The sequence below is a fragment of the Phoca vitulina genome, unplaced genomic scaffold, assembly GCF_004348235.1.
Source record: "Phoca vitulina isolate PV1807 unplaced genomic scaffold, GSC_HSeal_1.0 scaffold60, whole genome shotgun sequence".
In the NCBI taxonomy this organism is placed as follows: domain Eukaryota; kingdom Metazoa; phylum Chordata; class Mammalia; order Carnivora; family Phocidae; genus Phoca; species Phoca vitulina.
In genome coordinates, this window is record NW_022589763.1 from 155621 (window position 1) to 171639 (window position 16019).

The 16019-nt window shown below is 55.4% G+C and overlaps 1 protein-coding gene across 2 annotated transcripts in view; it reads right to left on the reverse strand.

Moving 5' to 3' along the window:
- Positions 1-16019, reverse strand: part of PPP2R3B (protein phosphatase 2 regulatory subunit B''beta) — a 49041-nt gene that overhangs the window by 10229 nt on the left and 22793 nt on the right. For both annotated transcript variants that reach the window (XM_032391110.1, XM_032391111.1), the window contains exons 2-6: positions 13316-13501; positions 2168-2271; positions 1785-1887; positions 889-963; positions 281-367 (exon numbers count right to left, since the gene is read on the reverse strand). In XM_032391110.1, the coding sequence (XP_032247001.1) occupies positions 281-367; positions 889-963; positions 1785-1887; positions 2168-2271; positions 13316-13501 (555 nt within the window). The remainder of the gene's footprint in view (positions 1-280; positions 368-888; positions 964-1784; positions 1888-2167; positions 2272-13315; positions 13502-16019) is intronic.

Genomic DNA, 16019 nt, shown 5'->3' on the forward strand with positions numbered 1-16019 from the left:
TGGAGGGTGGAGGATGGATGGTCCAGGGTGGAGGGTGGAGGATGAAGTGTGGATTGGTAGATGGAAGATAGAGGATGGAGGGTGGAGGATGGAGGATGGATGGATGGAGAGTGGAGGATGGATGGATGGGTGGAGGGTGGAGGATGGATGGTCCAGGGTGGAGGATGGAGGATAGATTGGTGTATGGAAGATACAGGATGGAGAATGGCAGACAGGAAGGTAGGTGGACAGGAGGCATGGACGTACAGAGGCCCCGTGTCCCCACTGGCCAGTGGCCTACCTGCAGGAAGGTGCTCCTGCGGAGCTCTGCACACGTGATCCTCCCTGACCAGGACCTGTTGACGGTGTAGAAGATCCTCTGTATGACCTGCAGGAGGAAGGTGTCAGCAGAGCGCCTGGACACTGGGGGATGCAGGACCCCATGTGCTGGCCGAGGCACCCACTCTGCGTTTGCCAAACAGCTGGGTTGGGGATGAAAGTGCCTGTGAACCCTGTGGCCCAAAGAGCAGGCACGTGTGTTCCCCCAAAGCTAAGACGTCCTCCCAGGCTGAGAAGCCCATGGCCAGCCCTCTCCCTCCGGCCCGGGGAGGGAGCGCACACGGATCTCTGGGATGCCCCCTCTCTTGTGCTAGTGTCTGAGTTCCACACACGTGGGAAGACCCGCCAGGCTCTCCACGAGCTCGCTGTGCTTTGTGCCTCTACATGGGACATCTGCCTCTCGAGGACCCTCCCTCGGCCCCACTCAGCACACACTGCCAACATCTTATTCGTGGGCGAGAAAATCGGGGTCCAGAAAGGCCATAGCCCGAGGATCTGGGTCCTCGTTCAAATGTGTGGTGGGGCCTGTAGCCGGGGTCCCGGGGGCAGCAGCTGTGCCCGAATACTCACGGTGGTGATGTAGCGAGAGTGGAACTCTGACGCCTCCTTCAGGAAGGCTAAGCCCGGGTGCGTGTTCACCACGTCCTGCACACGGAAGACAAGACGGAGCTCGGGGACACGCTCCGTGCCCGCCCAGCACGGGCACCTGTGTCTTTGCCAACCCCTGCAGCTTCCACAGGGACGGGGCTGCTGTGCACAGAACACTCCAGCCACACAGCTGCTTACGGAACATAAGCCACGAGCGCGACTCTGTAAATCCCTTAGGCTGCACGCCGAGGAAGCACGGGACAGGGTGGGGGAAGCGACCATCGTGACCTCTGACAATTAACTGGGGCTCAACGCACATAAATGCACAAGGACCCACACAGAGGTCCACAGGAAGGGTTTAAATACCCTTGTTTTATGAGCTACAGTCACATGAGCCTTTAGGTGGCATCTGCTGGAATAATCCAGTTACTCAGAATGGCTACACAGAAGGGCCAGTGACAAATCTACCATTCACCCTCGATTATCTGTCTCAGACTGTGCCACGATGCTCTAAATGAGTCTGAAGAGGAAGCAGAGGATGTTCTAGAACACCACGACCTGTTTTTATGCAGCAGGTGACAGAGTCAGGGGCTGTAGTCCCCATGTCTCTGTGGCCTCATGCTCTGCAGCTGCATTTGGTCCTCCCACTCACACACATCTGCACCGTGTGGGGCACACGTGGTCCACCCACTCACACACCTGCATCACGTGGGGCACACGTGGCCCCATCACTCACACACGAGAGGGGCTGGGCCCTGGACCATGTCTGTGGGAAGCAGTACCCTGAGGGAAGGGAGCCAGACCCGTAGCCAGTGTGTGGTGTACGTGCAGGGGTGGACCTGGGAGGAGGTGCATGTGGTCTGGATGCCAGGCCATACCTGTAAGAAGGGGATGAAGTCGTCTTGCACCAAGTAATTACAGCCGGGATTCATGAGCAGGTGGACGAACTTGGCAGCTTCATCGTGACAGTTCTGGAGGATCCTGCAATGATGGAGGACGTCCCAGCGGTCCCCACACACCAGATCCACGAGGCCCCTCCCAGATACAGGCGGTGAGGAGGGCACGGGGCCATGATGGGGCGTGACATGCCCGGGAAGGGACAGCACGCCATGCCACACGCCCTGGAGGTTAGCTCCCTCCTCTTGCCGTCTCGGCCACAGAACTTGAGCCGTGATGCAGCACCTGCCCTTGGGACTATGCAGAGCTGGGGACATGTCTCCCTTCCCAACACCCGCCCCCGGCGCACAGGCGCAAGACTCACTTTCTCCACATGGCGACGAACTTGTGGACAGAGACGGAGCCCGTGCGCTCTCCCCCGGCACTGCAGAACAGCGGCCCCTTCCAGTACAGCGGGCAGCCACAGGCCTGCAGTACAGGGGCACAGCGGGCAGTCAGCGCCTCCTGGACACCCAGCTGCTGCCACGATCGCGCGCGCCCGTGGGGATGCCGCAGCGAACCTCTGCTGCAGAGACACTGGACCTTCAAGCCCATCAGCCCTGCACACAGGAGCACAGTGTTCCCGCCAAGCACAAGACGTGCGTTCACTCCCGCGCACCAGGGACAGCAAGAGGTGCTTGTCCTAGCTGTCACATTGGGTGACGGGAATGCAGCTCGGGGACACGAACAGAACACCCGTCCAGCAGACAGTCCATCAGCGGGCAACCAGCAGGCCCCCGAAGTCTGCGAGTCCAGCAGCAGCTTGGGATAACCATGGGCGAGGGAACGGACAGCGTAAATGAGGAAGGGCTCTAAACGTGACATGGAAAATACCGCCCACCGGAACTTCACCACGTGAGCACAGACTACGGCGTTGAGCACGTGTGTCAGCAGAGAAGCCTGGAAAACACGGATCTAAGCTACTACCTCAAAAAAGGAAGAAAAAAAGGAAGAACACCGGAACAGGCAGACATGAAAATAAAACAGGGGCGCCTGGGAGGCTCAGTCGTTAAGCGTCTGCCTTCGGCTCAGGTCATGATCCCAGGGTCCTGGGATCAAGCCCCGCATCGGGCTCCCTGTTTAGCGGGGAACCTGCTTCTCCCTCTCCAGCTCCCCCTGCTTGTGTTCCCTCTCTTGCTGTTTCTCTCTGTCAGATAAATAAAATCTTTAAAAAAAAAAAAAAGAAAAGAAAGCACATACTCAATACAGAAAGCAAAATTGAAAGTCAGTTCTTCAAAGATCTAAAAAATAAAACACCCTTTAGCAAACTCGTCAAGAACAACAGACAGAAAACACAAGTTACGAATGTCAGCTGTCACCGCACCTCCCACAGGCATGAGGAAGACATGAAGTGGACACTAGGATAACTTCATGCCCACACGCGCCACAGTGTTGGTAACCTGCACAGAGCACCCGTGAAGGCTTAATCTAACCCAAACGGACACAACCGAAAATTTGAACAGAGCTATAAGTCTGCAAGAAACTGAATCTGTAAAACTTGCCCAAAGAAAAGTCCAGACCCGATGGCTCCGCTATTGAGTTTGCTCAAACATTTAGGAAAGAAATCATACTGACTACATACAAACTCTTCCAGGGACTAAACATAAGGGATGTTTCTTAATTTTTATCATGAGGCCAACACACAGCAGATACTGAAACCTGTCAAGGATGCAAGGAAATTTATGGGTCAGTCATGTCTCATCAACACAGATGCAGAAATCCTATACAGAATACATGTCAGCAAACTGAATCCAGCCATTACAAAAATAATAATTAAGAAACAACAGACCAAGAAACTGAGAACAGAGGGGAACACCTTACTCTTTTTTAAATTTTTTTTTATTTTTTAAGTAACCTCTACACCTAACATGGGACTCAAACTCACAGCCCCAAGATCAAGAGTCACATGCTCCACTAACTGAGCCAGCCAGGTGCCCCGGGAACACCTCATTCTAATAAAGGTGTCCACAGAAAACCCATGGCTCACATCAGACGCAAGGGTGACACATGATGCCTCCGTGTCCAAGCTGGGACCAAGGCAAGGGCACCACGAGTACTGAGGCCAGGGCGTGGGGGCGGGAGAAAGACAGGAAGGTACAAAGGCCCAAGAGGAGGACTCAAAACTGCTGTAATTCAGAAACGACACAGTGTGTAGAAGACCCGAGAGACTTACAGAATTTTATAAGTAACTTCCGCAAAGTTGCTAGAAGCAAGCACAATACACGTGAGGCAATTCTATTTCAACACGCTGGCCGACAATTACAAAATGAAATTTTTAGCAGCGCCATCTACGTAAAGCATAAAGAAACCCCTCAAATAAATCTACCCAGCACTGTGTGCCATCTGCACAAAGCCAACCACACACCATTGTTGGGAGACATTAAAGACCCCATGCTGAGCTCCTGTGGTGGAGACCCAATGCTGGCTCCCGAATGACCCCCAGATTCAACTGAAAGCCAACTGACATGCAGCAGGGTGTCTGTGGTGTTGTTGTGGAAATACAAAAACTTATTCAGAAACCCGTACAGGAAGGGAAGGATTTTGAAGGGTTACTGCAGAGTTCCATCAGTGAACACTTGGTGCATGTGTGCGAGGAGGGACAGACAGACCAACGGCAGGGAACAGTGAGGAAGAGATCCGGAGCCTGTCAAGTGATTCAGGAGAAAGGCAGGCCTGCAGTTCTGTGGGAACAACCATGTTCTCAGTGAGAGCACTGCAACAACAACGGGAAACCTTCCTTCACACTGTGCACAATGATCAACGCATGATGGATCCTGGTCCTGAATGGGAATGGTAAAACAGTAAGCCTTATGCAAGAAAATGTAAGAGAAGCTCTTCCTGATTTTGGAATAGCAAAGATCCCTCACACAGGACCCAAAACATCTTTAACCCTGAAGGAAGAGAGAGGTAAACTTCACTTGAGAACTGTCTGCTGGAAGATGCTGTGAAGACAGACAAGCCACAGACCAGGAAAGAATATCTGCAACACGCAAGTCTCACAAGGACTCACAGGCAGGATTTTAAAGAACTGCTGGTCAAGGAGAAAAAGGCACACAGCACGAGAGAGCAAGAGACCTGAACAGGCACTCGGAGAAAAGAACGCACAGACGCCCATTCGGCCACGAAACCGTGCTCGGCATCAGCGCTCACGATGGAGATGCAAAGAAGTGTGTAAGGAGAGATCAGAAAGGCCCATAGGAACAGCTCAAAGTCGGAGGACTGAAAATACCAGGCGTTGGCAAGGACGCAAGGAACGGAGCTTACGCATGTGGCCGGTGGAGAGAGCCGCCGGGCAGGGTCTACCGAGAGCTGGCCATGCAGTCCCGCAGGCCACACGCTGTCCTCTAGGAGTGACCCAGAGACCTGACGCTTGCTCCCACAGGACATGGCCAAGAATGGTCCCAGTGGCCTCACTCAGGATGCTCCAGATGGAACCACCCAGGTGTCCACAAGCAGGGTGCTGGATGAACAAGCTGGTAGATTCACACCCTTTGAGGGTGTTGGTTTCGGGCCATATCGTGGAATAAAATGCAGTGATCACAAAGACCCACCCATGTGTTTTAGGCACAACCAAGACACCAGTGCCCCACACAGGTGTGGATGAATTTCATGGAGGCCACGCTGGGCTGGGGGAGCTGGAGGGGAAAGGACACCCATGCCTGACTTGTGAGAGGCGAACCAGGACAGCATCCAGAGCACGGGCTGGCGACTTGGCGCGCTGACTGGGAGTGGGCCGAAGGGAGCTCCCTGGGTGCCATGAACATGTGGCGCCGAGCTCTGGGTGGTGGTCACGTGGGTGTGTGGACACTTCGGCATGCAGGACTGGCGGTGACAGCACTGTGGCCCCTCATGGCGCCACACATCCGTTCCCGAAGCGGTCCATGCACACAAAGCTCTGTGCACTCTCCTGTAAGGGGGCCCCTCCGTGGATGAGCTCCCAGCACGTGCTGGCATCCCTGGGGTTCCAACCAATCTGACACCTGGAAGGTTAATCCTAAGGCTTTGGTCGTGACCTACACTGCCTTGCAGCACGTTTTGTTAATTTTCTGAAGCGAGTGGGAAACGTGACCTCTAAAATGCAAGAGACAGAAATAACAGCTTATAAAAAAGTATAAAACTGTCACTTCAAGGGAAAAGATGCATCCCAATAAGAGTGCTTTTTATCAGTTTTATGTAACATACACTCAGAAAGACTCGCTCTTTGTAGAGTGCACTCAGATGCCCAGATCATGCGTCTGTCCCCACAGGGAGGAGAGCCGTGTCACCCGCCGATTCCCGCGTACCCTAACCCTAACCCCACCCACACACAGCAAGCCCCTCTCCACCCCTGCGGCTTCCCTCTTCTGGAACATTGTGTAAGTGGGCTCGTGCCGCCCGTGGCCTTCCAGGCGTGGTTCCTTTCGGTCGGCATCACGCGCTGGAGGTTCAGCTAGGTGTCACGTGTGTGACCTAACAAATACAAATCCTCGATTCTGCCCCACTTCCTGGCACAGCCAGTCTGAAACCCTTGTAATTCCCTACGGCACTGGGGTGCTAGGATCACCCTCTGTTCTGACTTTCGGTCTTTAACTCTGGTTCCTGACACAGAGCTCCCAAATCCCCTGGGGTGTGTGGGCTGACAGGTCCTTCTGTTGTCCTAAAGAGGTGCTTCTGGGTGGCTCCTGGGTGGGGCTGGACCGCAGGCAGGCTGAGCCACGATGAGACACTTGGGATGTTCAGCCCTGCACCATCCTCCAGAGAGGAGAGCACCTGGAGGCCGGGAGTATGACGCATCATGAGTACAGGGGAAGCCTACGTGGAAGTGAAGACGAGGCATAGAGAGTTTCCGGGTGGTGAACGCATCTGAGCACATGAAGGGTGGGCGCCCAGCTCCACCGGGACAGCAGCTCCTGAGCTCGGGACCCTCCCAGCGCTCACCCCGTGTGCCTCTTCCTCTGTCTGTGCAGCTCCATCCTCCCCCAAGGAGGGCCGTGGGAACCCCCGGGTCTATGGCTGGTCGGTCAGTGCACAGGTGACAACCTGGGATTCGTGGCAGGTGTCAGAAGTGGGGTGGCCCTGGGGAGCTGAGCCCCTGAGCCCTGGGGTCTCTGCTATCGCCATGAGGCGGTACGAGAACCGAGCAGAGGGGCAGGTGATAGGTGCGTAACACGGTACATGTCCTAAGTGTCTCTGAATTCTACTTTTATCGTAGTTAAGATGCGGATGGCATTTTATGTACGTTTTACCTCAGTAAAGAAGTATCTACTATCTGATTCTGTTCACGTAAAATTCTAGGAAACTCACCTAACCCACGATGACCAAGTCCCCGCGGCAGCCTGGGGACGAGTGGGGTGGCATGGGAAAGGGCAGAGGCAGGGCATGTTGGACACGTGTGTTGTCGGGACTCCGTGCATAGTTTCAGGGGACACACATACGTCACAGCTCCTCAGATTACACACGGGAAGCATGTGCCGTGTACCGTGCATCAGTTACACCTCAAGGAAGCTGCCAGAAATGGGAAGAAAGATGCACTGTGAAAAATACACACGTGAAAAGGTGTTCAATATAATCATTAGGGCAATGAAGCCGTAGATGAGTTACACGCGGGGGGAGAATGGCTGAAGCTGGAAAGTGTGGAAACCAAGCGCTGGTGAGGCTTCATGAGAACTGGCACTCTCGCGCACTGCTGCTTGGAGAGGTACCACGGACAGCGCTGGGAAGGTTCCACGAGAACTGGCACTCTCGCGCACTGCTGCTTGGAGAGGTACCACGGACAGCCCCTCTGGAAAGCACTTGCACAGTTTCTTGTAAAATCAGTCGCCAACAATTCAAGCCCAAGTGTTAGCTACCTGAGAGAGGCAGACGTGCGCATGAGTCTTCCATGTGCACACACACACAACAGCAGCTCTACTCACAAAACACAATGGATACAACAAAGTGCTCACCCACCGGGAAACACGTAAGCCACGGTGCATGCGCACACGGGGCACCGTCTGGTACTCGGTGACTCCGGTGGGGAGGAGTATCACATTATTCTGTGTGAAAGACACCAGAAACCAAAGACAGCACGATTCCCGTCACGTGAAATTCCCAAAGAGGCAAAACCGCAGCGCCAGACCGCGTGTGTGTGTGACACGGCTAGGGAGACAGGGATGGGACTGACTGCAAGGACAGGGCTCCCTGCCCTGACGAGGTGGCGCACAGGGGACACATTCGCCAGAACATATCACGACCTATGTGTAACGCTAGGAACCTTGCTGTGCGTAAATTCTACGTCAATAACGCAGACCAAGAAGGGATGAATCATTCGAGAAGCTGGGAAAAAATGACGGAATAGGAAAAATTACAAGAAAGTAATAAAAATGAGAGCAGAAATCATGAGATAAAAAAATAAATCCCTGGAGCTGATGGATGCTCATCTGAAAAATAACATAAGTCCATCTCCACCGTGAGTAGACAAGAAAGGAAACAGAAATAAATAATCCTACAAAGGGTCATACATACAGATCTGATAAATATTTTAAAAACGATACAAGAAGATAAGGAAAAATGTTGAAGCAATAAACGTGTAAGTTACACAAAGAATCATTTTAGAAGAAATATAAATTGATGAAAATTGACTCAAGAAATTAAAATCCTAAATAGAGCCAACAGTGAGTGATGTAAACGCTGGAAGGAGTAAGATTATCCGCGCGGATAACCGTGCATCACAACCTGGGCGAGAACAGCTCGGCACACAGGAACTCCAGTCCCCGCGCTAACACGGTTCACGTTTCAGTTACGGCGGCACAGACGTGTGAGCAGACTACAGGTGTCACTGCGGCTCCTTTAGTCCATCCGCTATGAAGAGGAGGCGTAAAAACGTGCATCAGTTCTCTGAAAGTCTGGGAGGACCCGGCGCTGTGTGTCTGTTATTCGGCTCATGCAGACAGCATGGAGTGTGGCTGTGTGCCCCCGGCTCCCCCCGGTCGGGAAACCGTAACAAAGTATGTTGGCTTTGCAAGCTCTCTCCAGGCTGCATAATGCGCCAGGTCAGCCCGGTTCTCCTGCACGCTTCAGTGAAAATATGAAAATCTGCTTCTTACCACCAAAACCAGCTTCTTCCCCAGCCGATGGGCCAAGTGATTTCAGCTCTTGTAAACCCACCACCTGGGACGGACATTCACACAGGTTACTGATGCTGCAGCCGGAGATCGGGCAGTTTTGCTGGCCGAGGTCTGGAAGAAACATGACACGGCGCGGGCGGGATCCGTGGGAACACGAACGACCGCAGAAGAAAGTCCGACCGTGGGAACGCTGCTGTTGGCGCAGGGCAAGGGGCCACGCATGTGGAGCCAGAGGAAGTCATGAGAGCCCCTGATCGACACAGACGAGGCTGTGAGGGAAACTTGGACGCGTCCCAGAGGACGTGAGGCCAGAGACAAGCTCCACGTGAGGGGAACTCTCAGAAACATTTCACAACATTGAAAGTGCAAAGGGTACAAGGTTGAAAGCGAACCAGACTCAGGAGCAGGACCAGAGCCGAGGCTCAGACGAGGTGCTCGCTCTGTACCGTACACCAGGCGGCACGCGGACGAGCCCCACTCAAACGTCATGTGCTAACGTTTTACACAGAGATACAACACTAGCTGTTAGAATTTCTCATGTTTTAAGTTACAGTGCAATAAAAATTGGTCTTACTATTTTTTCCATTTCCCTACACGTCTGTAACGAACTGTAAGAGAGTTTTTAATGTCTCGACAAACATGTTTTAAAGGTTCCAGAACACTTGTAACTTCCCCTGGATAACACTGACCTGCACGGCGTCGGCTCACACGGTTACTAGTGTTTACGGTCCACAGCGAGGACTGCCTGGACAGACACGGCATGAGCTCCAAGATTACAGTGTTCGCTGATAAAATACCCACGTGTAGGACAGCGTGCTACTTTCTACCTCAGAAACGTATGAATTAGATATGTATGTACGTTTCCATATACGTGCGCATTTCATAACATATACGTATATGTCCGTACGTTTGCTCTTATTGAAAAACGAAACAATAGTAAAAACAGTAAAGACACTGTGACCACCATTCCTTCTGGACGGGGTAAGGGAACACAGGGAAACAGACAGGCATAGCATGTGTACTTCTCTGAATATATCTGATTTTTGGCTTTGGCCTTGGAACCATGCATGTTTTTACACACTTCTAAAACAACCCTTAAACAAAACTTTAAGAGACCAATCCACAAAAGAAGAGAACACTTCTGAACTCATCCTCTGAGACAAGTACTACCCTAACATCGAAACCAGACAAAGGAGCCACAAAACCACAACCAGCGCCTCTTACAAATTATGAATGGAGCAAAAATCATCAAAATACGAGCAAACAGAATCCAGGAACATATAGAAAGGACTATGCACCTGGGCCACGTGGGACGTATTCCAGGAACGCAAGGTTGGTTTAATGCTGGAAAAATCAACTCACGGAATACACTGTATCAGTAGAATGAAAAACCAAAACCATCTGCGCTGATGCAGAAAAACCGTGACACCGTTTCCAAATAAAGACGCAGCACAGAAGCAACGGAAAGAAACGTCCTCAGCCTGATAAAGGAACCGCACAGCTAACGGCGCACCTTGTGGTGGAAGAGCAGATGCCTTCCCCACCAGAGCAGCAATGACACAGGACTCTCCACACCCACTTCTCTCCAGCACCGCGCGGGAGGTCTCACTCAGCGGTCAGGCACGGGGACGAAACAGGAGACACGCACACTGGGAAGGAAGAAGCCCAACGATTCCTGCTTGTAGGTTTCTACTCTACAGAATGTTAGCGGCATTACAACGGACACGTGAGTTCATGAGGATGCAGGATGCAAGGTCGATACACAATAATCAACTGCATTTGCACACACTTGCAACAAGCAATGTGAACATACGTTTTAGAAAACAATTCCATCTATAAACCATCAAAAAGAATAAAATGCTCTGGAACGAATTTAACAAAAGACGTGCAAAACACACTTAGAAACTACAGAACGTTTCTGAAAGAAACGAAAGATCTAAATACACGGAAAGAAGCCTCTGGACATGGATCGGAAGACTGAATATGAAGATGGCAAAGGTCTGCCAACCGATGTACAGATTCAACATGACTCTTATCAGGATACCTGCTGGCCATCTGTAGAAACCGACAAGCCGATCCTAAAATTCACACGGCATTACAAAGAGCCCCAAGGAGCCCAAGCAACCTTGAACAAGAAGAACAAAGTCGGAGGGGCTACACTTCCCTGTCTGAAAACTTACTGCAAAGCAACAGTGATGAAGACAGTGTGGTCTTGGCATAAAAACGGAAATACGGGTCCACGCAAGAGTCAGAATCCAGCGATAAACCCGCATTTCATGATCAACTCATTTCCAATGAGGGAGCCAAGGCCAGTCCACGCGGAAAGACGAGTCCTCTGCACACGTGGTGCTGGGACCCCTCGATGTGCACACGGGCAGAAGATGAAGTTGTGCCCGACATCGCTATTTACAAAAGCCAACTCCAAACAGATGCAAGACGTGCACGTAAGAGGTGAAACTATACAACCCGCAAGAAAAAAATGAATAAATCTTCACGACCTTAGATTTGGCAATGATTTCCTGGACAGGACACCAGAAGCACAAGAAACAAACGGAAAAGTAGATAAAATAAAGTACGTCAAAATGAAAAGTGTAGCAATGACCCGGACAACGGGAGGAAGTGCGTGTACACCACGTATCTGATCACGGACTTGTGTCTACGACACACAAAGGCCTCTTACAGTTCAACAGAGAAATGACAACCAGTTGAGAAATGGGCAAAGGATGCGAACAGACACTTGTCCAGAGATGTACAAACGGCCAACAAGCATGTGAAGAGATGAGCACGACTGTCAGTCAGCAGGGAAACTGCAAATCAGTCCCATGAGACACCAGGGCACACAGACCGCGGTCAGTGCCTCTCATCAGAGATGTGGACACAGCACGACCTCATTCATTGCCAGAGGGCACGGAAATGGCGCAGGTGTTTTGGAAAAGCGCTCGTGGTCCCACAAGCAGGTGCACAGGATTCCCATGTGACCCTGCATGACCACTCCCGGCTGTGCAGACCCCAGAGAAAGGTGACGTGTGCACACACCTATGCGTGCACGCTCACGGCAGCCGGAACAACACAAACACCCAGGAGTGGATGAATGGATAAATATGGAACGCAGGAGTAAAGAAGGAAGCGCAGATGCGTGTAACATGAGAGCAAACCTTGAAAAGATGCTGCATGCAAGGAGTCACATATAAGAAACCGTGCGTGTACGAGATGTCCAAAATGGGCAGATGTGCAGAGACGGGAAGCAGAGGAGTGGCTTCCTACGGAGCGGGAAGGAGGGAGGGAGACAACTGCCAATGGGCACAGGGTTTGTTCTCAGAGGGAAGACTGTGTCCTAAAACGGAGCTGGGCAGAGGGGGAAGGGCTGGGCCCCTCGGAGAGGGGGAAGGGCTGGGCAGAGGCGGAAGGGCTGGGCAGAGGGGCAAGGGCTGGGCCCCTCGGAGAGGGGTGAGGGCTGGGCAGAGGGGTAAGGGCTGGGCAGAGGGGCAAGGGCTGGGCCCCTCGGAGAGGGGGAAGGGCCGGGCCAGCAGGAACCCTTGCGTGCTGCCCCTGGCTCGGGCCGCTGTGCCCCCACTGTGCCCACGTGGGGCTCTGTGACTGGGGGAGGCTGAGGGGTCCTCTGTTTCTGCAAGCCCACTGCGGCGGTGCGCACTGAGATGTGGGCCTAGAACACAGCGTCCACGGGCAATGCGTAACTGCGGTGGACACCCCCCAGAAGGACGGCACACGGAAACTGAATGGGCGATGTCACGTCTGCACGTGTGAACACGGACAGTCTAGGAACACGCTGTCTGGGACAAACGAGGCCGCGGTATGATGCACACAGTGCATGGGAGCTGAGCTGACCCACACCGCGTCCTGCACTCAGGACTGTGGGTGCGTGTTCATCCGCTCCAGAAGAACGGCACCCCACACCGGAGAGACATGGGGCCGCACGGGAGACACGGGGCCACACGGGAGAGACACGGGCCACACGGGGAGAGACACGGGCCGCACGGGGAGAGGCACGGGCCGCACGGGAGAGGCACGGGCCACACGGGAGAGACACGGGCCACACGGGGAGAGGCACGGGCCGCATGGGAGAGACACGGGCCGCACGGGGAGAGGCACGGGCCGCACGGGGAGAGGCACGGGCCGCACGGGAGAGACACGGGCCACACAGGAGAGGCACGGGGCCGCATCGGTGCACAGAAAGGCCTGCGCTCAGCCTCTGGGGACGGGCCCTAGAAGACGCAGGCGTTAACGCTCGCTGAACCTGGGACAGCGACCCATGACGTGCGTCCTTCAGGACGGAGGATGAACATTCACACAAGATCCCTATTTGTGCTTCGGAACGGACGCGAGTAGGAATCAGAGCAGCGAACGTCCGCACACTCGTGGGCGCCCACCTTGGCCACTCGGCCCATGTCCTCCATCCTGGCTCTCTCGTGCGGGAACTGTGCGAAAGTCCGCTCGATCTTGGTGATGATGGCGTCTATGTTCACGGTGTCCTTTGGACGGCCTCGAGGGAAGTAGAACGTTGGAATGCTTTGGCTGGTGGCGGGCGGCAGGGGCTCCTCCTTCTTCGTCTGAACCTAAGACATAAAACAGACGGCACCCGTGTGAGAACCTGTAAGCATCCCGTGTCTTCACGCTCACGTGTAATTAGCAGGGGTGAGCCGGTCGAAAAGCAAATGCACCGAGCACCACCTCTGACCCGAGTGTGGACACACGACTCCACAGAGTCCCTGCGGGAGGACACACAACCCGCCAGTGAGCGCCACACTCCCCCGCAGGCCCTCGTTGCCGAGCCTCTTGCAGTCCTGCCTCGGCCGGGACCCCTCAGGACGGGGACGGGGATGCCCAGGCTGACTGAGAAGCCGACACAGGTGCTTGCGGAGAACCTGCCCCGAGTCCTCCCAGGGGTCAGCCCCGGCCAGTTGGCCACTAACGGGCAGGCGATCACATGCAGGAATGGGTGAACCCCGTGGGCCGCGTACACATGGAGTCACCTGCTCCCACGGTACCCGTCCTGGCATGGGACGCACCCACCGCCCCTACCTGTGGGTGTCTCTCTGGGGAGAACAGGGCCGTCCATGGCCTGAGGTTCTCTCTGCGAGGTCCCCACAAGCCATCCCACAGCCCGAGCCGCCAGCCTTGGTGGCGTGGCCGGACGTCCGACGCACCTTCCCACCACCGTGGCGTCGGCATGTCCCCAGCGGCCGCCGCGTGCCGGCATGCTGCTTGGCAGACCGCTCTGCACACAAAGCAGGGCTATGGCACAGAAGGCCCCTCCGTAGACATGACTGCTCAGGTCAACCACGGAGGAAACGTCTGTGCAGAGTCGGCCTGGAGCTGGGTGCCGGGCCAGGTGTGGGGGGACCGAGGCTGGGGCGCCCTGCTGGGTGCGCCTGGTGAACCTGCTGCCCGTCTCTGCAGGCACGGTCCCCCCGTGGCGCTTGGCAGCGTGTCCCACGCTGAGCCAGGACGGAGCCTTTCCTGCCACCACACACAGCTGCCCTAAGCCACAGGTGTGGACGGCTGAGAGCCGCGCATCCGGCCACCCCGGCTGAAGGGATGCGGGAGCCCAGTCCAGCCCACAGATGCATGTCCCGTCCACACCCTGCGTTCTGTGGGTTGGGACATGAGGCCACGGCCACACGTGGCAGAGGCGGCCCAGCATCCTAGCGGGAAGTGCGGGAGGCCACGCGGGGAGGACGAGGGCTACGAGACATGCAGAAGAGGGGAATGCGGAAGGGCACACGCTGGCTGACGCCTGCTGAGCTCCATGTACATGGCAGCATGGCCGGGCCTGCCACAACCCGTGAGCCCGGGCTGGGGGAGGGCACACCCAAACGTGCGCGGGCACCGGAGGCGAAGGCTGACCCGTGGGCAGGCTCACGGGATCGCAGAGCGCCCAAGCCCTGCTGTGACCACGGCTGAGGGAGGGACCCGCACACCAACCCCAGCCTAGTGAAGAGAAGGGGGTCCTCCCGTTGTGCCCGGGGCACTCAGAGCACAGCGCACATGCCCACTGGCCGTGCCCACGGGTGCAGGGAACAGACCACACGGTCTGCCACAGCACGCTGTCAGCAAGCCTGGTCCTGCACGCGTCTGAGACCGCCTCCCCACGGGACCCTTCACCCGCCGTGCGGGACCCCGTCCCCACGGGACCCTTCACCTGCCGTGCGGGATCCCCCTTCACCCTGCCGAGCGGGACCCCGTCCCCGCTCCGTGACAGCCACAGAGACAGTCCCCATGCTCCAAAGTCACAGTCCAGTGCTGTCCCCGTGCCCCAGGTCGCCGCTCAGCACACAGTCCCTGTGCTCCCCAGTCACAGCTCAGAGACTGTCTTCCGTCAACCTCAGTCACACGTCAGGACAGTCCCCATCGTCCTGGCTCACACATCAGGGACAGTCCTGTGTCCCCTCAGTCACACGTCAGGAGGGTCCCCGTTGTCTGGCGTCCCACATCAGGGACGGTCGTGTGCCCCCTCAGTCCCACATCGGGACAGTCGTGTGTCCCCTCAGTCACACATCAGGAAGATCCCCGTTGTCCAGCGTCCTACATCAGGAACGGTCCTGTGTCCCCTCAGTCCCACGTCCGGGACTGTCCTGTGTCCCCTCAGTCCCACGTCGGGGACGGTCCTGTGTCCCCTCAGTCACAGGGCAGGGACGGTCCTGTGTCCCCTCAGTCCCACGTCGGGGACGGTCCTGTGTCCCCCTCAGTCCCACGTCGGGGACGGTCCTGTGTTCCCTCCGTCCCACGTCGGGGACGGTCCTGTGTTCCCTCCGTCCCACGTCGGGGACGGTCCTGTGTCCCCTCAGTCCCACGTCGGTACGGTCCTGTGTCCCCTCAATCACAGGTCAGGGACGGTCCTGTGTCCTCTCAGTCCCAGGGCAGGGACGGACCCGTCATCAGGTCATTCCCTCTACTCCCCGGTGATCAGAGGCCTCCCCTTCCAAGACTCATGCACGTTTTCGTGAGACGCGTTCTCTGTTCAGCCACCGCGGGGGCCGGCGTAATCGGACACAGCAGCGTCTGGCTTCCGGGGCCTTGAACCTTTGTACAGAGAGCAAGCGCACACAGGAGCGCACGGAGAGATGCAAACCA